We start from the raw sequence: 24,369 nt of genomic DNA, 5'->3' as shown, positions 1-24,369 counted from the left end.
GCCGGCGTACGGCAGCCTGGTGGCCCGCGCGGCCTGGCCACTGTCGGCCTCTGGTCGTCCGATTTCAAATCGGCAATGGCGATTCAGTTGGCCATCAACTGACTAAAACCTGCCTCTTTCCCTCTCTCTATCTCCTAAACTGTGTGATGGTTTTCCAAACCAATTGTCCCAATGTGAACAGCTACATGTAGGGATCATCTTTGGTTAAAGGATCATGGCCTAAATCGAGCTGGTTTGTAAAGTACAAGGCTCCAAAGTAGGGTACCTTGAAACTGCAAACACAGATTGGACTTAGCCAACTTTCAGCAACCTAAAACAGCCCTAAAAGCTGACTTGTGGGCCCTTTTTGACCATGTTAGGCACTGACCTAGACTTTGGCCCTTAAACAAAGTTTGTTCCCTATAAAATTCTCTACACTTTTTCTTTAGGGGCCACTGACATGCAAAGCCTCTAGCTAGTTGGTACTGTTAGGTCAAACAAAACAGCTCCTATGGTCATTATAAGTAAGCCATTGGTTAGAAGCTTAATTAGGCAATGCCATGAGCATGAACATTGCTTGTGTCTAAGTTGGTTTTATGACCAAATAACCACAACCACTTGCATTTCCAAGAATAATCATTAAGCACATACACATAATTAAGAACTTTTCATGGAAAACAAGCAAAACAAATGAAGTATCATTTCACGCTTATGAATGCAAATGAATGGATGATGCTTATGCTCATGCAATGCAAGTGCAAAATTCAAGCTCAACACTGGGGTGTTACACCTCATGCGCTGCCGCCCTTGGCACCTCCCATCGCCGCGCATCGTCGCGCTTCTGTCCCGCCGTCTTCCTGTGGAGAACGAAAGGATCCTAGCTCGTGGGTCATGGGGCTACCCTCCATTTATCAGAGGAAGAGCCCTGGCCATGTGGGGGGCAACGGCCTGTTGTAGAGCTGGAGCTTAGAGGGGAAGAGAACGGGAATGAGCCGAGGCTCCATTCCCCTGCTTCGCCCCTCGTCATTGCTGCTACTGTGGAGGCGTTCCCGACCGATGGGCTAGGAAAGGCCCGACCGAGACCCCGTCGTGCCTGGCTGGTCAGGGCAGGGACTAGCTCGACCTTCACTATGCCTGTCTGTGTGCCACAGTGGCATGGTGAAAGGTCCTAGTTGGCTAGAGGGAGGGTGAATTGCCTAATTTAAAATTCTACAAAGCACTAGCACAAATGGATTAGTACAACAGATGGCGCAATGCAATTTTGTCTAGCCTAGTGTTTGTGTTGCAAGCCACCTATCCAACAATTCTAGTCAATTATGATCTATATATCACACAGGCTATCACTGCTCTCTAAGTTAGTGAGCTCTCAAAGACTAACTAAAGAGCCTCACTAACCAAACTAGTTTTCAAGAAAGTAAGCTAGCTCTCAAAACTAGTTACACTAAAGAGCTAGCACAACTAGGAAATGTAAATACAAGGGATAAGAACTTTATACCGAACGTGGCAAGCGATATAAATCAATCACAATATGAAATCCGATGAACCAAGAGAGACAACAATGACAAGTTGATTTTCTCCCGAGGTTCGCTTGCTTGCTGGCAAGGTACGTCCCCATTGTGTCGACCAACAACACTTGGTGGTTTGGTGGCTATTTGAGTATTCCCACAAACCCCGTCCACATAATGGACACCACCCGAAGCCGACCACAAGTGAAGGTAACTTAATGACACGAGCAGTTTACTAGAGCTAACTTTCGTGAATCTCCCGTGGGGAAGGCACAAGAACCCCTCGCAAATCACTAGGAGGTGGCCAAGAACAATCACCAACTCCTGCCATGCCTCCTCTGCTACTCCAAGCCGTCTAGGTGGTGGCAACCACCAAGAGTAATAAGAAATCCTGCAGCAACAACACTCCCCAAGTGCCACTAGATGTTATCACTCAAGCAAATGCACTTAGATCACCCTCAATCTCACTTGGATGCACAATCAATCAAAGAGATGAGAAGGAGAGAGTTACTTTAGCTCAGAAGTATGTTCACAAGTTCAAAATGCCAAGAGAGCTCTCCCAAAGCCGGCCAACCCATATTTATAAGCCCCCACTCAAAGTCCCAACCGTTAGGTACAAAGGAGGCAAAACACATGATGAACGGACGCGCTGCTCGCCATCGATCGCGCCCATGACATCGATCGTTCTTCAACGTCCACGTGGCCTAGCGCTTCACACGTCGTTCATCGGATCGCAACGGTCACTTAAGTGATGACTGGACTGAAAACCCTAGTTTGGTTTTGGCTAATTGATGAAACCCTAGGACTAACCTTTGAGCTAAGTGTTGCATGAGCTAAGGTGTACCTAGCCAAGTGGTGGAGCAAGATGGAGTCCAAGGAGATGGTGATGGACATAAGATGATGGTGATCATACTATACACTTGGATAAGAAGAAAGAGAAAAACAAAAATGGGCTCAAGGCAAAGGTATATTGATAGGGCCGTTTTTGGTTTGCACTCAAGACACCACAGAGGGTGTAAGTAATTTAGGATTGATAGCTGTCATCGTAAGACAAACGGGGTCCCCAAGACTCGGGGCCCCCAAGAGATTCTTTTTGGGGCAAGTAGGGTGCAACCACCTTTTTACTGACGGTGGCCGGAGATGCATGCGGAGGGTGAGGAACACAGTGGTTTGGAGAGGTTCGGGCCGCCTGAGCGTAATACCCTACGTCCTCTGGGGTGTGTATTGCTCTGCATACAAGATGGCTAAAGCCTGAGTACAAGAGAGCCTAGAGTTGGTCTAAAAAGCCGTCCAAAAGTCCCATCCTACCGTGCTGCTCTCTCCCCTTTATAGTCTAAGAGAGCGGGCATGTACATCTGCTCACTGTCTTATTCATTCATTTCTAATCTAGCGCCTTCGAAGGCCGATCTCCTGCTACTTGTCAAACCGTGGGACCCCTCTGTCATCCAGTGGTAAAACTTCCAGGAGAAGCCTAGGTAACCAAAGTCAATACAACGTGCGGTCCGTCATATCGAGTGAACGCTGCAAACCCTGTCAGGGACAATGTGCGGTCCGTCGTATCGAGAGAACGCTGTAGAACCTATCAGGGACGACACTGTAGCGCTGCTGAAGTGACAAGCGGACGTCCCTGTTGACGGATGTGCGACGCGGCGTAGTGCCAGTGGTTATATTCTATTACGTCGTGCACATTTAAGACGCCCGCAGGGCGCCACACCCCTCATGTCCCGTTCACACCACACGTGGCAGCCGCAGGGCTGGCCGAGCGGGCAGAGCCGCGGCCGGGACCGCGGACACGTGGCGCACCCGTGGCCAGCCGAGCGGACAGTGCCGCAGCCGGGGCCCCAGACACGTGGCACGCCCGGGGCTGGCCGAGCGGGCAGAGCCGCAGCCGGGGCCCCGGACACGTGGCGCGCCCGGGGCCGGCCGAGCGGGCAGAGCCGCAGCCGGGGCCCCGAACACGTGGCGCGCTCGGGGCCGGCCGAGCGGGCAGAGCCGCAACCGGGGCCCCGGACACGTGGCGCCCCCAGGGTCGGCCGAACGGGCAGAACCATATTGCCGGGGCCCCGGGCACGTGGCACACCCGGGGCCGGCCGAGCGGGCAGAGCCGCAGGTGGGGCCCCGGACACGTGGCGCCCCCCGGGACCGGCCGAGCGGGAAGTGCCGCAGCCGGGGCCCCGGACACGTGGCGCGCCCGGGGCTGGCCGAGCGGGCAGAGCCGCAGCCGGGGCCCCGGACACGTGGCGCGCCCGGGGCCGGCCGAGCGGGCAGAGCCGCAGCCGGGCCCCCGAACATGTGGCGCGCTCAGGGCCGGCCGAGCGGGCAGAGCCGCAGCCGGGGCCCCAGACACGTGGCGCCCCCAGGGTCGGCCGAACGGGCAGAACCATAGTGCCGGGGCCCCGGGCACATGGCACACCCGGGGCCGGCCGAGCGGGCAGAGCCGCAGGCGGGGCCCCGGACACGTGGCGCCCCCCGGGACCGGCCGAGCGGGTAGAGCCGCAGCCGGGGCCCCAGGCACGTGGCGGTTCAGGAGACTCAAATTCGGGGTAGTGCAGTTTGTACGTGGAACTGCTGTGCGTTCCAGCTGCTGTTCGCTCCAGCGCTGAGTCACCCCCTCGTTGCGAGAGTTAGCGTTATGGGGGTACCCCTTCCCCACAACGCTGACAATAGCCATACTATAAAGAGGGGAAATCTTTTGGGAAATACGATTGTCAAGTGCCACTAGGTGATGTTGATCATGTATATGCATTAGGACCTAGTGAGCTAACATAACCCTTTGAAAGGTCCCTGTTTGGTTTTGGTAATTGAGTGACAACTTTAGGTGGACTAATATGTGTTTATGTTCAGATACACAGGAATTCGTCCACAGGTACATGTGTGTGAGCAACATATGCCATGATGGTGAAAATGTCTTGGAGATGTTGCAAGGCTCACACATGTGTTGATGAAGGAGCTCATTGCATATGAGACATGACATGGAGTCATGTGACCAAGGTGGAGAAGATCAAGATGAGGCTTGGCTTGATAGACCGGTTGCAAGTGTGAAGGGCAAGTCAGAGGCTTTGAAGTGATGGACCGCGAGGCGGTGAAGATTGAGCAAGACTTGGCGCCAATGGACCAACACAACGGTGAAGAGCAAGTGAGGTCAAGATCGATGAACCAATAGGGTCACGTGATGATATGGTGTGGATCATATCATTTGGTGATCGTGTTGGTGCATATGTTGCATCGACACTTGGAGGAGATGGAATGGAATGCGCAAGGCAAAGGTATAACCTATAGGGCATTTTCATTTCACCGGGCATAGGTGTGTAGAGAAGTTGATGACCGGGTTTAGGATACATGGCCGTACTATCAAGAGGGGCAAACTTGTTTGCATATCGGTCATCTAGTGCCACTTAAGCGATCTAACATTGCGATGTTGCTAGGATTGATTGGCGTGGTGAGTGCAAGCGAAAATGGTTTATGAAAAATCTTTAGAAAATGCTAACTTGGCTCATGACATGATTTGGAATTCATTTGAGGGTTAGCAACGCTTGTGGAATGAAGTTAGAGACACCGTGGATTGAATTGAGTAATCAAAACGGAGCTAACAGAGGTTTTTGCCTCGGGGTGGTCACCGCCCTAGGGGGGCGGTGCACCACCATGGCTATGCGGTGCCCACCTAGCTTGGGCAAAGAGTGAAGGCATGGTTGAGGAGGTCACCGCCCTGTCTAGTGACCAAAAAGTGGTCACCGCCCTGGCACGGCAGTGCACCACCATGGCATGGCGCTAACCGGGGCGGTGGCCAGGGCAGCAGGAGCAGTCCGAGCAAAACTGGTCATATCTCCTAGATTCGATCTCCGGTTTTGATGATCTAGGTCTCTTTAGAAAGCTAACGAGATGCTCGACAGCCTTGTTGTGTTGGTTTTCAGGTTTGAGCAAAAGTGGGCACCGCCATACCCCGTCCGGTGGCACCACCCTATTTTTCCAGTGAGCAACATTTTCGCGAAGTGTGCCAGAGTGGGCACCGCACTGGGACGGCGGTGACCACTTTCAGCAATGGCTAGTTTGAAGTAGCTGTTGGAATTCGACCGTTGGGGTCACCGCCATGGCTGTCTGGTGCACCGCCATGGCATGGCGGTGACCACGCAGAAATATGCTCCAAGGGGTATAACGGCTCTATTTGGCTTGGGGGCTATAAATAGAGGTGGGTGTTGGCCTTGGGGCTTGTTGAGCACCTTGGGGACTTTGTGTCCTTGCTTGGAGAGTGCTTGGGAGCCCTCTAACTCATATATTTATAGTGATCATCCGATTGAGTTAGAGAGTGATTCTAGTGCGTTGCATTGAGAGATTGCATCGAGTGGCACTAGGTGTTCGTGTTGCAAGCCGATGGGCTTGTTACTCTTGGAGGTTGCCACCTCCTAGACGGCTTGGTGGCAAGGGACTCCTTGGAAGCACGTGTGGAGATTGTGCGGTGCTCTGGAGGAGGATTTGTGAGGGGTACGTGCTCACCCCGCGGGGATCGCGAAGAGCAACATTAGTAGAGCGTGTCATTGAGTTACCGCACTTATGTGTGGTTTCGCTCGCGGTACCTTTGAGAGGCATTGGCTTTGGGAGCCACAAACCCGAGGAACCACCAAGGTGTTGGTCGACACAACGAGGACTTAGCTTGGTGGCAACCAAGTGAACCTCGGTAAAAAATCACCGTGTCAACATTGTCTACTCTTCTCAGTGGTTTGCATTCTACATACACAAGCCTTGTATTTACTTACATATATATATCTTGTACTTGTGTAGTTGCTCTTGTAATTAGTTAGCTTATGTAGCTTGCTAGTTACCTTCTTGCTTGTATATCTAGAAGTAGTTTCCCTTGTCTTGCTTAGCTTATGTAGCTAAGTAAGTTGAGCTCTTGGGTTTATCTTGTGTAGCTTTGTCCATGAGCATCTAGTGAGCTTAGGTGGCTTTGTGCTTTTGCTTCACTAGAATTGTGTAGGTGCTCCCTCGCTTGCTAAAGTACTAGTTGCTTAGGTTTGTGTGACCATGCAAGCTAGAATTATTTAGGAGAGCACTAGCTAGCCCGGCACCTTAATTCTTGTTTAGGATCTTTTATAAGGTTCTTATAGAGTTATAGATAGAGGGGTGAAGTCTTGGCTAGGCCGATAGATTTTATTCTGCACTTATATCGGTTAGCCAGAGCATTTAGTCTTAAAATGGACTATTCACCCCCCTCTAGTCCGCCATCTCGACCCTACACCCTTGCAAAATGTTTATGAAAATGCTAACACACATGCACATGGTGATGTACACTTGGTGTTTAGCACATGTGAGCAATGGTGGTGAAGTTTGGAAGTGAAAAGGAGAAGAAACAGGAACCGGACTGTGCCTGGTGCTCGGTCCGGACTATGCTCGGGAGCATGGTCCAGATGGCATAGTTGCTAGTGGTAGAGGCTGAGGAGGATCTAGACTGTGCATTTTCGAGGGTCTGGATCCGTAGTCCGGTTTGAGCTCTGTGGCGGCGTGGACGCGTGGCAACGTGTGGTGATCCAGACTGTGCTCTGGCTTGGTCCGGATGGGGGATCCAGACTCGGTCCAGATGGAAAAAAAACCCCTTGGGGACTTGGTCCAGATGGAAAAACCCCCTTGGGGAGCTTACTGGACTGGTCCGGACTCTGCTCGTGGTTGGTCCGTACCAGCACTATTTGAGGACGGTCCAGATGCTCCAGTTCACACGTGGTTAAGTGATCAAAGTAGCCGTTGAGATCTGATGGTCGATGTTGAATAGAGGGCGACACGTGGATGGCCGAGGTTTTTCGGACTTGCGTGGCTTGGTTCGGACGGCCCCTAACTTGGTCCAGATGGACAGTCCGGATGGGCATTTCGTGCATAACAGCTAGTGGAGTTTGGGGGCCTCTATGAATAGATTTTGGCCGACTCTAGCTCATTCTCTTGGACAATTTGAACATTGTGGCATCCCTTTGAGCTGAGCAAACTCCCTCCCACTCATCTCTCTTGCTTGCTTGCATAATCTAAGTGAGATTGAGTGCATCCAAGTTCATTTGCTCGAGTGATAGCATCTAGTGGCACTTGGGGATCGTTCTTGCCGATGTATTTCTTATTACTCTTGGTGGTTGCTGCCACCTAGTCAGCTTGGAGGCGTGGAGGAGGATTGCAAGAGTGGTGATTGTTCTTGGCCATCTCCCGGTGATTTGTAAGGGGTCCTATGCCTTCCCCAGCGGAGAGCCAAAGACAACTCTAGTGGATTGCTCGTGTCATTGAGCTAGCTCACTTGTGGGTAGGTTGTTGCTGTGTTCGTGGTTATATGTGGTGATTAGCATCTGAAGTATGGTTGTTGAAAAAAATAGCATTGACTTACAGCTGCTTATATGTGGTGATTTGCTTGGGATTGCTGTGAAGAGGTCCTCTCTTAGTCCATGCCTCCAATGCCTACTTCAGCGCTGCCGTCCCCCTCGGCGAGCACGCCACCAGGCTGACACCGCAGCACTACCTGACGTGACGGGATCACCCTGCCGCCCAGCCATGCTCACCTTAGGGGCATGCACGGTCCATCCACCGCAGTGGCGACGTCGTTGGCCAAGAGCAGGGTGATTCCCCATCCGCGATCTACATACTTCCTCCTTCGCCTCTCCCTCCCAGTCCACGTTTCTGGAGACGTTGAGGTATGGACAGCACCACGAATTTGATGTTTTCTCAAATTTGTTCTTCATCTAGGGTTTTCTGATTTCTGAAATTGGCAATACAAGCAGGATGGAATTATTCCTTAATCTAGCTTTTTGTGATTTCTGAAATTGGCAATACAAGCAGGATGGAATTATTCCCTAAAAGTTAAAACGATGTCACCTTCTCTTATATGATTCCATTCTATTTATCTTCAGTGGGAAGATGCATTGGTTCTCTATAATTTTGTCAGCTGCATAAATACTTGTTTCAGCCATGCTAGCTTTGGCCTGCAACAACTTTGGCCTTGCAAACTCAAATTGAATCTCACCAGTATCTTTTTATTTAGAGATCCAGAAAGGAGTATCTAATGAGTTCATGGAGGCACTGGAACTTGACCCGGCAAGTGAAGAGATCAGGTCAGTTTTTACGGATTGCACTATTCTTAAAAAAAGAAATCTCTTTCATTGCAGGCTTTCATTCTGGATGATACTTGCAGGGAGGTCACCGGGGCTCTGACGAGCGCTGCTCACTTTGAACAACAACACAACCCTTGAGATGTGCTTGCCAGCATATTTCTTTTCGTTTGGCTATGGGATTTATAGATGTTTGAATTGCTTTGATTCTATTTTCGTTTGGCTGTGGGATTTATTATTTTATTAGAGCCTTATCTCTCGGACCATACATGAGATGGATACTTCTTTTTATCCCCTTCAAATGCACATAATGCATTGGTACTCCATTTCTTCAATAACAGTTGGCTAATTACGTTTGTTTTTCAGTAAAAATTGACATAATCTGCTCAAGTTTGATTCCTTGCCGGTTGTTATTATTTTTAATTCCTTAATCACCAATAACCCTTCATCTCTTGTGTCTTCGTTTAGTTGTCATAAGCATCACAGAAATAACGCCATGGCGTTAGCACTGGCATACAGTTATTATTAGTAGTCAAGTATTTGACATACGGGGCTCTAAAGTCTCGCCCGCCCACAAGGCATTGGAGGTTTGGCTCGACTGGAAGGTGCAAGGAACAAAAGGTCATTCCCAATATTAGGGCATGTACAGCCCACAGACAGGGACCTATCTACACAACTAAACAGACATGTTATACAACGCACAGACATGAGTCATCTGTTTAACTGTCGGCAAGCGATTTAATGCTTACATATTGCCATGATCAATTATGAATATCATTCTTATAGACCATTGTGTTACTAGTTGATACAAAACAAATCAAACATAAATTCATTCAATATGATTGCAATATTTTTTTTAAAACCATCACTTTTTCACACTATCAGCATTCAGCAAGCAGTGCACACTATCAAGCAACCATTCACACTGAAGCCGACCAATGCTGAAAGTACTTGGTTTACTAAACTCTGTATTTTCAGAATCTGAAAACAGTTAACACTTGTGGATAAGCTAGTACTTGGTTTCTGTATTTTCAGAATCTGAAAACAAGCTAGTACTTGGTTTACTAAACCGAAAGGCTGGTAACAACTAGCACTTCAACAGCCAGCAATATTGTGCCAGCCAAACAAAAATGAAGGAGTTCAAACGTTCCCTGACAAAGAATAGCACTGGGAATTTAACAGACATTCAGACAAGTCTGCTAGCACCTCAAAAACCATTTACAGAGGCTTAACTGATCTGCAAGTCAACGATGCTAAAACATAGAGAAAGAACTTCTGATCAAAAAGTATGAACACACATAAAAGTGACATGCATCCCAACCATGATTCTTCCTTTGGCCAAGCCTTTCTGCCAATTATCAACTGCTGAACGAGAACGAGATCACTAGTACTTCCAAAGTTTCAGACCCCCAAAAGAATTGACCACTAGTACTAGTAGTTCTGAGGAAAGAGACGATAATTTTGACTAGCATTTGCCATTGACCTGAACAAGAATCAGAAGATGCCAAAGAAGAAAGGGCATAAACAAAGAGGGAAGATGCTCATGAACAATGTGTGTCATCAGAATAGTTTAATCACCTGGGAGAAACGCAGCTCAGGCTGTCCGCACTCGTCGACCTCTAAATTCGACCTCTAAAGGAATAATCAGCACACTCTCCAAAAGATTCTGTACTTCCAGTTCAGTTCGTGTGTGGACGTGGACCTCTAAATCAGACCTCTAAATCCAATATTTTTATTTCTTATTCCCCTCCCTACCCTCCCCTCTCCTTCCCCTCCCACTCGTCATCCCCGCACGACGCGACGACGCCTCGCCGGCTGACCCCCTCCACCCTCGCGCCTCGGGCCTCCGCCCTCGCCCGCCGCCAAAGTCGCGAAGTCGCCGCCTCCCGACCTCGCTGCGACCTCGCCGGCGACTTGCCTCGGCCTCCGCCCGCTACCTCGCATCCTCCGCACACCCCGCGAACCGCCGAGGTCGGACCTGGGCGGGCTCCCTCGTCGTCGACAACGCGGCGGGACGGCGACGGATGTGGCGGCTCACGGCGGCAGACGGCGAGGCCGGGCAGCGGTGGACGGCGAGACGCGGGCTCCGCATCCCCTCTCTCCTCTCCGCTCTCCTTGGCCCACGCACGGTGGATAGCGGTGATACAGTGCACCGCTCCGTTTTGTGGTCCACTGTATCTCATGAGACGATGACCTCGCCTGGATTCCTGTTCGTGAGGGGGCTTCTTGCAAATATACCAAGATGCAGACGGGTCGAACCGACGGGCTGTACATGCTCTTAGGCTTTTCTAAAAAATAATTAAACAGTAACAGCAGGTACGAAAGCAACTGCCATAGTGAAATTAGCTGTTTGGAAATGATAATAATTTATTACAGTGCAGAAACACATCAGTGATGCACAACGGTAATAATTTAATAATTTATTGTGCAGAAAAACATCTATCAGAGACACACAACGATAATAATATAATAATTTATTACAGTGCATGAAAACATCAATCAGAGACACAACGATAATATAATAACTTATTACAGTGCAGAAAAAGCATATATCAGAGACAACGATAATAGAGACAATCACCACTAATACTACCTCCGTTCCAAATTGAAGCTATTTTAGCTTTGTCCTAGATCAAACTTCTCTAACCTTTGACCAAAGTCTAAAGAAAAAATGCACAAACATCTACAACATTAAACTGCATTCATTAGATTAGATATATATTTTTTGATAGTTCTATTGTTTGAAATTGTAGTTGTTAATAATTTCTTTTCAATAAACATGGTAATAGGTCATAACGAGATTGAGATTCTAGAAATTTTAGGTGTTAATGCATTTCTCTTTGATAATTAAATTCATCATTAAGTTCAAAAAAATAAGTTAAAAAAAGGGGTAATAAGTCATAGTGTGAGTGACTAGACACGTTCGAGGAATAAAAAGTCAGTGATAAAAAAGTGAAGAAACTAGAAATGTCAGCCAATACTAAATTTCAGTGCATGCTAATTGTGGCTGCAATGCTTGGAGAGGTAGCTAAGAAGACAGTGCACTGAACATAGATGCTCTCTGCGTTCAGGTAGAAGGATGGTTGATCGAATTGTATTGCAGCTTGACAACAAGGCCATTAGTATTACTTTCCTGCTCTATGGATTAGAAATATTTTTCATGAAACCTAAGTTCAATGTTGTTGTGAGATCATTTTCAACCTGCAATCCTGCATGCACCAAAGGTTGGTCACAGGGGTCAGGGTCAAGGCATGTTCCATGGTCCTAGAACATCATCAAACATCTCGTTTCTGCTTAGGTCGTCACTTGAGTTGCAGAAGGACATACCATGGATCGATGGGCTGCATCAAAAAACAGAGGAAAGGATAGGAAAGGAAAGGAAAATGATGGGCCTTGCTGTTGCTTCGATGTGGGAAGCAGCGTTGAACAAGACTACCACTACCTACAATCAGTAAACAGGAGTATGCGACTTTAGGACTATCAGCCACCACCTAAAATTAACCCATAGCACATGACAGGAGGTGAGGAAGAGAGCAACAAGGGAGAAGGCCTAGTAGATGTTGTTAGGGTTAAGTTAGTGGCTATTAGGCTCAATGGACGCTGAACAATTTAATGTGTCTTGTACTTTTTTTGTTTTTATAATACTCTATTTATTTTCTGTAACTAAAAACACGTGGCATAAAAAAATTCATCAAATCAGATTAGTTTGGACTACCCCTTGAACCCATGTTTTGCTTTTTAGACACTCACGACCTGGCCGAAAGATTTCTGTGCCTATGGTTGTGATTAATAAAAGTCCATGTGTGGTGAAATGCAAATACAAAACTGAACTGAGAACATCTTATTTTTCTCATTGGATATGTTCATTTTGTAGCCAAAATTTATAACATGTTAATAATTTTACCTAAACATTTTATCTTCATAACAACACTAAGTAATAATTATAACCAATACCAATAAAAAGATCTCAGTTCATTTTTGACAAAGTAGGCAAGCACCACTGGTGAATACAGACAATTTTTTGGCAGTTTACCAACCCCAGTAGAGAAAGGTTATGTCGTATGAGTACATATTGCCACATGATACAATTAAAAGCAATTTGAGACTGCTCTTTGTCACTTGATACTTTATAAATCCCAAGAAATTAATTAACTGTGGTGAGCCTTTGTAGAGAAGAATTTAGTGAAATATGTCACTCTTGCTGCAATAAAAAAAACTTTGCTACTAGACGCTAATATAACATTTTGTATATTTGCTGCTACACAGGATTAATTGTCCTCTAGTAAATGTTTTAAAAAAACCCATTGAGGACATTAAACCATGTTTATTGTGTTCTGCAGCAAAGATGAGTTTTTTTTGTGTCTTTCAGCAAAAATGGAAAGCTTTTATTTAGTGAAATATGGCATCCCCAGCAGTAAAACCTAAATATGCATAAATAAAATACAACAGAATCATTGCACTATAGGTGAGACTCACCCCATAACGAATTTTTTTCTTCACCTTCCATGTGGGCAACCCCTTACATAATATCTTCCCTTTGTTCCTACAGCAGAGAGGAAAGGGGGAGGGAGGGAGTGAGCTTGCATAGCAACATAAATAAAATGTTCAAGTGAAAGGAACAATCGCAGTTTACTAGAACAAAGATTGAAAACTGGGCACCTACCAGTATGAAGGAGGGCAACAGGTTATGATATGGCACATGATGCTATAAGGACCTGGAATATCTTTTTCTTCTGCAATTACTCCATCTGTTGCTTGTGATAATGTGCCATTACTGAGGTGGTATTGACTAAGATAAATTTTGGTCTCTCGCATGACAATGGTGTCAGGAACAATGGTAGGGAACACCTTATAGCTGACACAGAGTGACCTCCTACCAATGAAGAGTGCACTGCCATCTATGGATGTCACATGGACAATCCTTCCCAGCATAAGATCAGCTAGCCTGTAAACTGAATAGTAAACTGCATCCCATTTTGTGCCAATCACCAAAATCTCTGAGTTGCATTCTACCAGACGGTAGTAATACAATGAATAGCTTTCATCGCTTGTTGGCCATTTAAATTTTGCAATCAACTTTGGTGATGGCTCCGATAAAGAGCCAATGTCCATACCTTCCTGCTGGGGTGGGTCGATCTGTATGACCTCATGCTCACCTCTCACTGAATTAGGTCGCAGCAACACATAAAGCTTTCCTTGGAATGGCAATGTAGAAGAAAGCTTGCTGCACTCCCAGGTTGTTGTGACCCTCCATTGCTGATCACCAGAGGTAGCAAAACATATATTCCACACGTCATTTGGCCGCATCATTACTCTGACGAGTCCATCTGCACCCACGCTGATGCTGGCACCACGGATACTTCTAAGAGAGTACCACCGAGACCCCTCCGAGCGGCAGCGCACTTGCGGCAAGAGGGTCTCCAGCGGCGGGAACTCTGCGGTATCACTGGTGAAGGGGTGAAGGAGGCGGATGGCAGTGTCATGGTCCCTCTGCAGCAGGAGGATGCCATCGACGGAGTAGAGGACGCAGTGATCCTTAAAAAGGGGCAGCCTGACGCGGACGAAGGCACCAGTTGACAGGTTGAAGAATCGGACGTAGCCGTGGAGCTTACCGTGGCCTGGGTAGAGGCTGCGGCCCTCGGGCAGCAGCATCCACCCGCGCGGATAGAAGCGCGGGTCAAGGATGCCGCGGCCGCGCGGGCAAGTAGTGCTGGACCGCCAGTGGGGACACACAGCTCGGAAGCGGATGTAATCACGGAAGTCGCCGGCTAGCACTCGCCATCCGATTAGGCTCACCAAATCCTCGTGCAGAGACGCCCACGAGGATAAATCGCCGGCGTTAACCTTCCGCCGCCGGCGCCTACTGCTGCACGCAACTAAGGGCGCTGGGTGATCCCGAGAACACCATAGAGACATGCCACTGCAACAAATAGCAGATCTAGTACACCAAACTAAGGGTCACAAGATGGATTCATCGATTCTAAATTCGCCGAAGGAACAAAAATACAATTTTATTAGGGAATCACCTGGCAAAGGACCAGCGGCAGATGCAAACGAGGCGAAGGGAGGATCGGTCGCCTTCGTGTTCGCAGCGGCGGCGTATCATGTGGCAATATGTACTCATACGACATAACCTTTCTCTACTAGGGTTGGTAAACTGCCAAAAAATTGTCACACCCCAATTTTCAAGTTTGGTGAAAACCATGTCATTAAGTCATCATTACTATCTTGTGTCCATGGTTTACAAAAAGATTTCAAATTTCCTTGAAAATTTCCAAATTCGGCCAAATTTGGTTCAAATTCGACCCTTCTTAAGGAACTCAAAATTTCTCTATAACAAGTGCACCTCCAAAAATTCATGTGTGCTTGTCATCGAACACGTGCTACTCAGTCAAAATTTCATCCCAAGTGGAGCTCGTTTGATCCCCCAAATAAATCCCGGAAGTTTGAATTCCTTCCATTTTCAAAATTAAAAATCTTGAATTTTGTGAACTTTCATGAGGCAAGACCACCATGGTTGTGTTCATCTCCCTCTACGCTATCAATCTACCAAGTTTCATAATTTTTGGGCAAGTTTTACCCCCTCAATTCAAGGTCCAAAGTTTGGGGAAAACTTGTTTTCGAAAAATCCAAAAAAAAAGAGAAATCGCACTGTTCACGGTGGAGGAGGCCGCCGGCCGTGTTCGTTCTCTGGTGAACACAGACATCGCCGGAGTGTCTGGGATTTGTGTCTGGGCTCTCCAGAGGCTTGGGGTGGACCATGAGCTTATCTACTCGGTCTCCAAGCGTTCACTCTCACACGTTTTGCCGTTCCCCATTTGCAAACCCAAAACTTTCGTTCCCGTGCTCCCGTGACTGTCACCGCCGCCGGCCAAAATTGGTCGCCGTCGTCCCTACTCCGGCCGAGCCGCCTTGCCGGTGAGCTCCCTCACCCTCGCGCGAACCTCCCGGTCCTTTCCCTTCCCTCTCTCTCCCCTCCTGCTCTTCTCCTCGTGCGGGCTTGCCGCCGCCGCCTGGTGGTCGTCGCCGCCAGCCCTCCTGCGTCCCCTGCCGGCCAAGCTGCGGCCGGGGATGGGCTCCCCATAGCCTCGGCGAGCATCCCCCGCCGCCCTCCTTCCCCGGCCGGCGGGCCCCGGGCCGTGCCCCTGCCGCTTCCCTCCGGCGGGCTCCTTCCCTGCGCGCGCGGGAGGGCCGGAGGTGGAAGAAGGCCCCCGTGGCGTGGGCCCGGCCGCGTGGCGCACGCCGGTTGGTCGGATTTCCCCGTGTGCACCTTGGGTACTCGTAGCAATTTCCTTTATAGGGTTTGGGTAACCCTAGCATTTTTCTCCGACATTTTGAATCTCCAAATTTTGAACCAAACTTGTAAAATTCGTATCTTTAGCTAGGAAGCTCCAAAATTAGTGATTCAAGTTTTGTTGTGACCCTTGCGTCATCCTCTATCTAATGATGCTACCCTTTTTCATGGCAAAGTTATTTTCATACCTTGTTCCATACGATCTTTGGAATCCCTGTCAGTGTCATTTGAGCTCGATAATGATCTTCAAAAGTCTTGGAAAATTTCCCATAAATCTTGTATTCCGTAAGTAGCTCACCATAAAATTGGCTCATATAGTTGAAGTAATTTGACCCTTGTTTTGATATAGTAGCTTTAATTAGAGTTTAAATTTGATCTTTTTGCCATGTTTAATCCGTATATGCTAAATTAGTGAAACCACCTCTAAAATTCCTAGTTTTCGTTGCTCTTTAAGGGAAAAATAGGTTATGCCCTGTTTTCAAGGTTTTAATTTCAAACCCTAGTTCGTACGGTCATTTTACCGTACGAATTCGAAATCGTATCGTAGTTTTTCATGTTCGTATAGGTTCCGATTCCGTTTTTCTTCGTAACCTTAGTTTTCTCTTGTGCTTGCATCCTTATGCATCCTAGCATCAGGTCGCATCAAGGCATGCACTCATTCTTATCTCATTGCACCCGTTAGCGAACGTGGAGTCCGAACCCGTCGCCGAGGAACCCGGAAACAAGAACGACGCGGATTTCGCAAGTGACGCAGTAGATCCTGCAGTTGATCAAGACAAGCACCTATCATCCTATATTCCTCACTTTCCGAATGATAATGATGCTTAGACCTTATATGTAATCACATGTGGGTGCATTAGAATTGTGGGTTGGTTTTAACCCTAAGAACTGCATTTTCCTCTCTTAGAGATTTAAGGATACCCAGGTAATCCTAGTAGCTCACTTGGTCAAACACTAAAATGTGACCCGCTAAAATAGTGCTTAGCCATGCTAAATGACGGTAGAAGTCGGCTGATCGGGTGTTGGCCGTCAGTCGCATTGTTAGGTTTTTTCCAACAATTCTTTATAGCCTGGATCATGTGGCTTGGTTAATAAAATGTTGTAGATGGTTGAGCGAGGGTAGTTATGCCGGTCTTCTTGGATTTGCCTTTGCTTTTCCCGGTCCTCGCTCGATCGTTTAAGGACCGTTTCGTTGTTTTCAATTTCTTGAGCAATGTGTTACTTATCGTACCACCACATGCCAGTGCGAATTTGGCAAGCCTTTCTCAACATGCCTTGGATATTTGGTGCGTCGACTCGACTTGAGTGGATAGCTATCCCGGTGCAAAGTGTCCAAATCGCCACGGCAGTGGGAATTGGCCTTTGGCTCATGTTTGGGGATGTACATTAAATATTTCGGACATGTGTGAGAATTGTTGGTGCATGACTCACGTTGGGTGATATGCATCGTGTGGGTAAAGAGGTACATCTCTCAGGAGTTTTAAATCTGTTGCAATAGCCGAGCCATCGGTTAAATGGCTAGCTCGAGTTTTGGATCTCGTAGATGATCTTTGTGGTTTGGTGCTTGGTGAAGCATGTATGGCCTAAGCGTGGAGCTTGGGATTGATCCTTTGGCTTAATTGTGGATGATGAGAAACATCTTGGGCTAATGGGATAAGTTGTAATATTGAACTCATATGTGCTACTTCAAGTCCTATTACATTGCTATGCTGATGCAATCAATTCTTTAAAAACTATTCTAATGCCTTCCTTGTCCAATGCCATGCATATTCCTTGCTTATATTATTGGGTAAGTCTTGCGAGTACCTTCGTACTCATGTGCTATTGTTGAGTGTTTTTAGATGCAGCAATCCTTGTGTGTATGATTCTTCTACGAGGCAGACGTGCAAGACGGCGGCGAAGAATAGTTTGCTTGTCCAAAGTGTTGCCTGGGGTGGGGTTCCCACATAATTCCGCTAAACCATAAGTAAATTTATGAATGTTGTATTAATCATCGTTGGTGCAAAACTTCACTTTGCAATAGCTTGCATTCATTTGTATATTTGATGTAATATCGACTTTGTAATAACCTTTTCTTGCACTTGAACTTATTTCATGCATTATGTGTATATCTTGTCCGATGCGATGTTGTGATTTTGAACTAGTGTTGGAATTTCTGGTATTCCGATTTGAAGTTCGGGTACGAGAAAGTTTTGAATGGTTATTTTCCTGTGCGAATCTGAAATCGGATGATCCGAATTGCAATTAGCACGGAGGTTTGCTCATATGGGCTTTCTTCTGTACGAACTTGCAATCGAGTCGCCCGGATTGAGATTCGGACGCGAAAATTTTCATACGAACACTTTCGTGACCATACTTCGAATAGGAAAGGCCGATAATTCGGATTAGTTTAGAATCACAAGAGAGGACCCCACAAAAATTGTCTGTATTCACCAGTGGTGCTTGCCTATTTTGTCAAAAATGAACTGATCTTTTTATTGGTATTGGTTATAATTATTACTTAGTGTTGTTATGAAGATAAAATGTTTAGGTAAAATTATTAACATGTTATAAATTTTGGCTACAAAATGAACATATCCAATGAGAAAAATAAGATGTTCTCAGTTCAGTTTTGTATTTGCATTTCACCACACATGGACTTTTATTAATCACAACCATAGGCACAGAAATCTTTCGGCCAGGTCGTGAGTGTCTAAAAAGTAAAACATGGGTTCAAGGGGTAGTCCAAACTAATCTGATTTGATGAATTTTTTTATGCCACGTGTTTTTAGTTACAGAAAATAAATAGAGTATTATAAAAACAAAAAAGTACAAGACACATTAAATTGTTCAGAGTCCATTGAGCCTAATAGCCACTAACTTAACCCTAACAACATCTACTAGGCCTTCTCCCTTGTTGCTCTCTTCCTCACCTCCTGTCATGTGCTATGGGTTAATTTTAGGTGGTGGCTGATAGTCCTAAAGTCGCATACTCCTGTTTGCTGGTTGTAGGTAGTGGTAGTCTTGTTCAACGCTGCTTCCCACATCGAAGCAACAGCAAGGCCTATCATTTTCCTTTCCTTTCCTTTCCTTTCCTCCACTGTTTTTTGATGCAGCCCATCGATCCATGGTATGTCCTTCTGCAACTCAAGTGACGACCTAAGCAGAAACGAGATGTTTGATGATGTTCTAGGACCATGGAACATGCCTTGACCCTGACCCCTGTGACCAACCTTTGGTGCATGCAGGATTGCAGGTTGAAAATGATCTAACAACAACATTGAACTTAGGTTTCATGAAAAATATTTCTAATCCATAGAGCAGGAAAGTAATACTAATGGCCTTGATGTCAAGCTGCAATACAATTCGATCAACCATCCTTCTACCTGAACGCAGAGAGCATCTATGTTCAGTGCACTGTCTTCTTAGCTGCCTCTCCAAGCATTGCAGCCACAATTAGCATGCACTGAAATTTAGTATTGGCTGACATTTCTAGTTTCTTCACTTTTTTATCACTGAGTTTTTTTCCTCGAACGTGTCTAGTCACTCACAATATAACTTATTACCCTTTTTTTAACTTATTTTTTTGAACTTAATGATGAATTTAATTATCAAAGAGAAATGCATTAACACCTACAATTTCTAGAATCTCAATCTCGTTATGACCTATTACCATGTTTATTGAAAAGAAATTATTAACAACTACAATTTCAAACAATAGAACTATCAAAAAATATATATCTAATCTAATGAATGCAGTTTAATGTTGTAGATGTTTGTGCATTTTTTCTTTAGACTTTGGTCAAAGGTTAGAGAAGTTTGATCTAGGACAAAGCTAAAATAGCTTCAATTTGGAACGGAGGTAGTATTAGTGGTGATTGTCTCTTTTGTCAGAATATAGAGAAGAAAAGCTTTGTTTGTATTAGTTACTCCCTCCATTCCAAATTACAAGTCTCTAGGTACATAGCTTTTGCTATGCATATATATATGTATACATTATGTCTAGATACATTGCTTTTGCTGAGTCAGAATGACTTGTAATTTGGAACAAAGGGCGTACAAACCATTGTCATAATGCATATGAATTGTTTGGTCACATTGCTTACATGTGTTTCTGGGCTATATGGAAGAAACATATTCAGTGAGGAAAATAAGATTATTACATGTTCATTGTAACACCCCGTGTTACTAAACCCAATTAAAATCTTAATCACACATGCTTTTGCATAATCAGGGCATGTTTAAATTTTAAAGCAATTTGAGTTTCAATTTTAATTTAAAAATAACTCTCAAAATTTGAACTGAACTCAAAATTTTATCCAAATAAAACTTGTGGCTTAAAATTTTCTCTACAACTTTTGTGTTTGGTCAAACCTCAGATTTTTACTTTTGAGGCTTGGTCAAACAGAGTTTTCAAAATTTGAGTTTGATCCAAATTTATTCAAAAATGGCACCTTCTGAAGAAACTCCAAAATTTCCTATAACAAGTACCCCTCCAAAAATTCTGTGATGTTTCTCTTGTCAAATAAAGATTTTAAAAATTTTCCATGATTTTATCTCAAGTTTAAGCTCCTCAAATAATTCCTCAAAGTTGAAATTTTTGTCAACTTGGAAAGGCCATATCTTGAATTCTGTTTCTTTTCAAGCCTTAAAATTTTGCCTGAGTACTCTCTGTTTTCCAAGATCTATCCAAAGAGTATTTTTTGCACAATTTTTGGAATCCATTTGATCCACCAAATTCGAGTTTGAATTCTGCTGTTTCAAAAATCACCAAAAAATCACAAACTTCTGCCGGGCCCACTTGTCATCCCTCCGAGCCAGATATTTTTGGACGACCCCGATATTTCTCCCCTCGATCCTCTCTCCTCTGCTCACTCCCGTGCGCGCGCTCTCCTCCACCATGCCGTGCGCCGGCCCTCCGCCCACCGCCGCCGGCACTGCCCTCCGGCGCCCCTCCTCGCGCCGCCGGCCGTCGCCGCCGCGAGCGCCCTCGCGCCTGCACCCGTCTCCCTCCGCTCGCCCCGGCCGCTGATCTCCCTCCGGCGCCCGAGCTTCCCCCTGCCACGCGTGCCTCCTCGCGTCCTCTCCGCCACTCCGGCCACCACCATCCACCTCCCGCCTCGAACCCTCGCGGTGAGCATCACCGGCCTACCGGCCATCTCGCCCACCCCTCGCCCTCTTGCCTCACCGCTCCGACCGCCGCCTCCAATGCCGCCCGCCGCCGCCGGCCATGGCGCACGTCGCCGGCCCGCCTCGGCCCTCCTCCGGCCAAGCCGAGACCGCCCCAGCCTTCCCCGCGCCGCCCTCTCTCTTCCCGGCCTGCCGGCCTTGCCCGCGGCGCCGCCGCTCGCCGGCCATGGCTCCGGGCCGCCTGGGCCCGCCGCTCGAGCCGCTTCTCCCCGCTGGCCTGCCTCGGCCCAGCGCTCTGGCCCACCTCGCGCTCGGGCCGACCTGCCAGCCCAACCAGGCCAGGCCGCCCGCTCCTCCCCCGGGGGCTGCCTCCTGCCCCGGCCTGAGCCACCCCGCAGCCCACCACCGCGCGCCTCCGGCCGCCCCGCTCCCCCTCACGGCCCGCTCACCCCCACGCACCCTCTGGGCCGCCTCCCGGTAGTGGGCCCAATTCCCCGAGCCGGCCACTGCTGTTTTCAACCTTTTATCTTTTAATTAATTCCAGAAATTGCATATGTCTTCCAAAAATTCACCAAAAATACTTCCTTTGATCCGAAATTCATGAAATTTTTATGGTGTACTCCTCATACCATGATCTATCATCCTGTAAATTTTTCGTGCATGAAAATGATTTATTTCTGCAGGAAAAATTCTGAAGGTTTAAATAATCTTTTCTTTGTGTATAAATGTTTAGAGTCTTCTGAAAAATATGCAAAAATGTTATTTAATCTCCTTGTAATATGTTGGATCTGTACAAAATTTATCTCTGCATGAAAATCATTTTTCATAGGTTAAATGCAATAAATACATTTTCTTGTCTTGAAAAATCGAGCATTCACTGCCATCGTACCTGATATATGTCCTCAAAAAGGAATTTCTCTGCTTCACTTGAAAGTAAGCTTGGCCTCACTTCAACCAATGCATCATCCCACTGAAAATAAATAGAATGGAATCATATAAGAGAAGGTGACATTGTTTTAACTTTTAGGGAATAATTCCATCCTGCTTGTATTGCCAATTTCAGAAATCACAAAAAGCTAGATTAAGGAATAATTCCTTCCCGCTTGTATTGCCAATTTCAGAAATCAGAAAACCCTAGATGAAGAACAAATTTGAGAAAACATCAAATTCGTGGTGTTGTCCATACCTCAACATCTCCAGAAACGTGGACTGGGAGGGAGAGGCGAAGGAGGAAGTATGTAGATCGCGGATGGGGAATCACCCTGCTCTTGGCCGACGACGTCGCCACTGTGGTGGATGGACTATGCATGCCCCTAAGGTGAGCATGGCGGGGCGGCAGGGTGATCCCGTCGCGTCAGGTAGTGCTGCGGTGTCAGCCTGGTGGCGTGCTCACCGAGGGGGACGGCGGCGCTGAAGTAGGCATTGGAGGCATGGACTGAGAGAGGACCTCTTCACAGCAATCCCAAGCAAATCACCACATATAAGCAACTGTAAGTCAATGCTATTTTTTTCAACAACCATACTTCAGATGCTAATCACCACATATAACCACGAACACAGCAACAACCTACCCACAAGTGAGCTAGCTCAATAACACAAGCAATCCACTAGAGTTGTCTTTGGCTCTCCGCTGGGGAAGGCACAGGACCCCTTACAAATCACCGGGAGATGGCCAAGAACAATCACCACTCTTGCAATCCTCCTCCACGCCTCCAAACTGACTAGGTGGTAGCAACCACCAAGAGTAATAAGAAATCCATCGGCAAGAATGATCCCCAAGTGCCACTAGATGCTATCACTCAAGCAAATGAACTTGGATGCACTCAATCTCACTTAGATTATGCAAGCAAGAAAGAGAGATGAGTGGGAGTGAGTTTGCTCAACTCAAAGGGATGCCACAATGTTCAAATTGTCCAAGAGAATGAGCTAGAGTCGGCCAAAATCTATTCATAGAGGCCCCCAAACTCCACTAGCTGTTATGCACGAAATGCCCATCCGGACTGTCCATCTGGACCAAGTTAGGGGCCGTCCGAACCAAGCCACGCAAGTTCGAAAAACCTCGGCCATCCACATGTCGCCCTCTATTCAACATCGACCGTCAGATTTCAATGGCTACTTTGATCACTTAACTGCGTGTGAACTGGAGCATATGGACCTGTTGTCGTGTAGGAAAGAGACGAACATGGGAGGGGCCTTCGATCCCCGATGTGGGCCGAAGGCTTGGTAGAACGTAATATGGGCCTTCGGGCCCCGATGCGGGCCGAAGGCTTAGACAAGCTGTGTAGTTATCACTGTATATTCTTCTAATCTCGTTTACAACAGAGGGCGGCGCCCTATTTATAGCCCTAAAAAGGTGGCCTAAGCATAATGTCCTCTGACAACCCTCCTTTTACACCTTTCCGTACTAAAGTCAGGGGTACAATGGACATTTCCAGCCCTACTTTACACGTGTTGATATTACCGGCCGAAGCCATCCTCTCGCCGAAGGGAGCCTTCGGCCATACCCATGGTTCGGTCACGGGCAGACTTCGGCCCAGGCGACCACTGCCGCCGAGGCCGAAGCCGTCTTCTTGCCGATGGGCGCCTTCGGTCGAACCTATGGTTCGGCCGCCAGCGGGCTTCGGCCCAGGTGACCGCTGAGCCGAGGCCGACGCCGTCTTCTTCCTGAAGGGCACCTTCGGCCGAACCTATGGTTCGGCCGCCAGCGGGCTTCGGCCCAGGCGACCGCTACGCCGAGGCCGACGCCATCTTCTTCCCGAAGGGCGCCTTCGGCCGAACCTATGGTTCGGCCGCCAGCGGGCTTCAGCCCAGGCGACCGCTGCGCCAATACCGACGCCGTCTTCTTCCTGATGGGCGCCTTCGGCCGAACCTACGGTTCGGCTGCCAGCGGGCTTCGGCCCAGGTGACCGCCTTAAAAAACCTTACCAGGTTGTGTGAAGCAGGGTCCGGAGGCCTTTCCTCCAACAGGACCGTCCTCAAATAGTGCTGGTACGGACCAACCACGAGCAGAGTCCGGACCAGTCCAGTAAGCTCCCCAAGGGGGTTTTTCCATCTGGACCGAGTCCCCAAGGGGGTTTTTTCCATCTGGACCGAGTCCGGATCCCCCATCCAGACCAAGCCAGGGCACAGTCTGGATCACCACACGTTGCCACGCGTCCACGCTACCACAGAGCTCAAACCGGACTGCGGATCCATACCCTCGAAAATGCACAGCCCAGATCCTCCTCAGCCTCTACCACTGGCAACTATGCCATCCAGACCATGCTCCCAAGCACAGTCCGGACCGAGCACCAGGCACAGTCCGGTTCCTGTTTCTTCTCCTTTTCACTTCCAAACTTCACCACCATTGCTCACATGTGCTAAACACCAAGTGTACATCACCATGTGCATGTGTGTTAGCATTTTCATAAAC

At 47.4% G+C, this 24,369-nt stretch overlaps 1 protein-coding gene across 2 annotated transcripts; it reads right to left on the bottom strand.

Annotated features, from left to right (window-relative positions):
- Window positions 1-12,904: 12,904 nt before the first annotated feature.
- Window positions 12,905-14,658, bottom strand: LOC120640430. Of its 2 annotated transcripts, none has more exons than XM_039916250.1 (3): window positions 14,581-14,658; window positions 13,218-14,492; window positions 12,905-13,097 (listed from the first exon to the last, which is right to left on the bottom strand). In XM_039916250.1, exons 2-3 carry the CDS (start codon window positions 14,468-14,470, stop codon window positions 12,944-12,946), a joined length of 1,407 nt encoding a protein of 468 aa, XP_039772184.1. In that variant the 5' UTR covers window positions 14,471-14,492; window positions 14,581-14,658; the 3' UTR covers window positions 12,905-12,943. The 2 variants fall into 2 exon arrangements, with proteins under 2 accessions (XP_039772184.1, XP_039772185.1); XM_039916251.1 differs by having other exon boundaries at window positions 13,218-14,474.
- Between the last annotated feature and the right edge of the window lie 9,711 nt (window positions 14,659-24,369).

Source organism: Panicum virgatum, chromosome 7K (assembly GCF_016808335.1).
Source record: "Panicum virgatum strain AP13 chromosome 7K, P.virgatum_v5, whole genome shotgun sequence".
Classification (NCBI taxonomy): domain Eukaryota; kingdom Viridiplantae; phylum Streptophyta; class Magnoliopsida; order Poales; family Poaceae; genus Panicum; species Panicum virgatum.
This window is presented reverse-complemented; position numbering and strand designations above follow the sequence as displayed.

What these genes read in the sequence shown, in the direction of transcription:
- LOC120640430 (XM_039916250.1), bottom strand. Translation starts at nt 14,470, where the DNA reads ATGTCTCTATGGTGTTCTCGGGATCACCCAGCGCCCTTAGTTGCGTGC. An exon ending in TGTTGCCCTCCTTCATACTG is followed by an intron (nt 13,098 to 13,217) that starts GTAGGTGCCCAG and finishes TCTCTGCTGTAG; the next exon opens with GAACAAAGGGAAGATATTAT.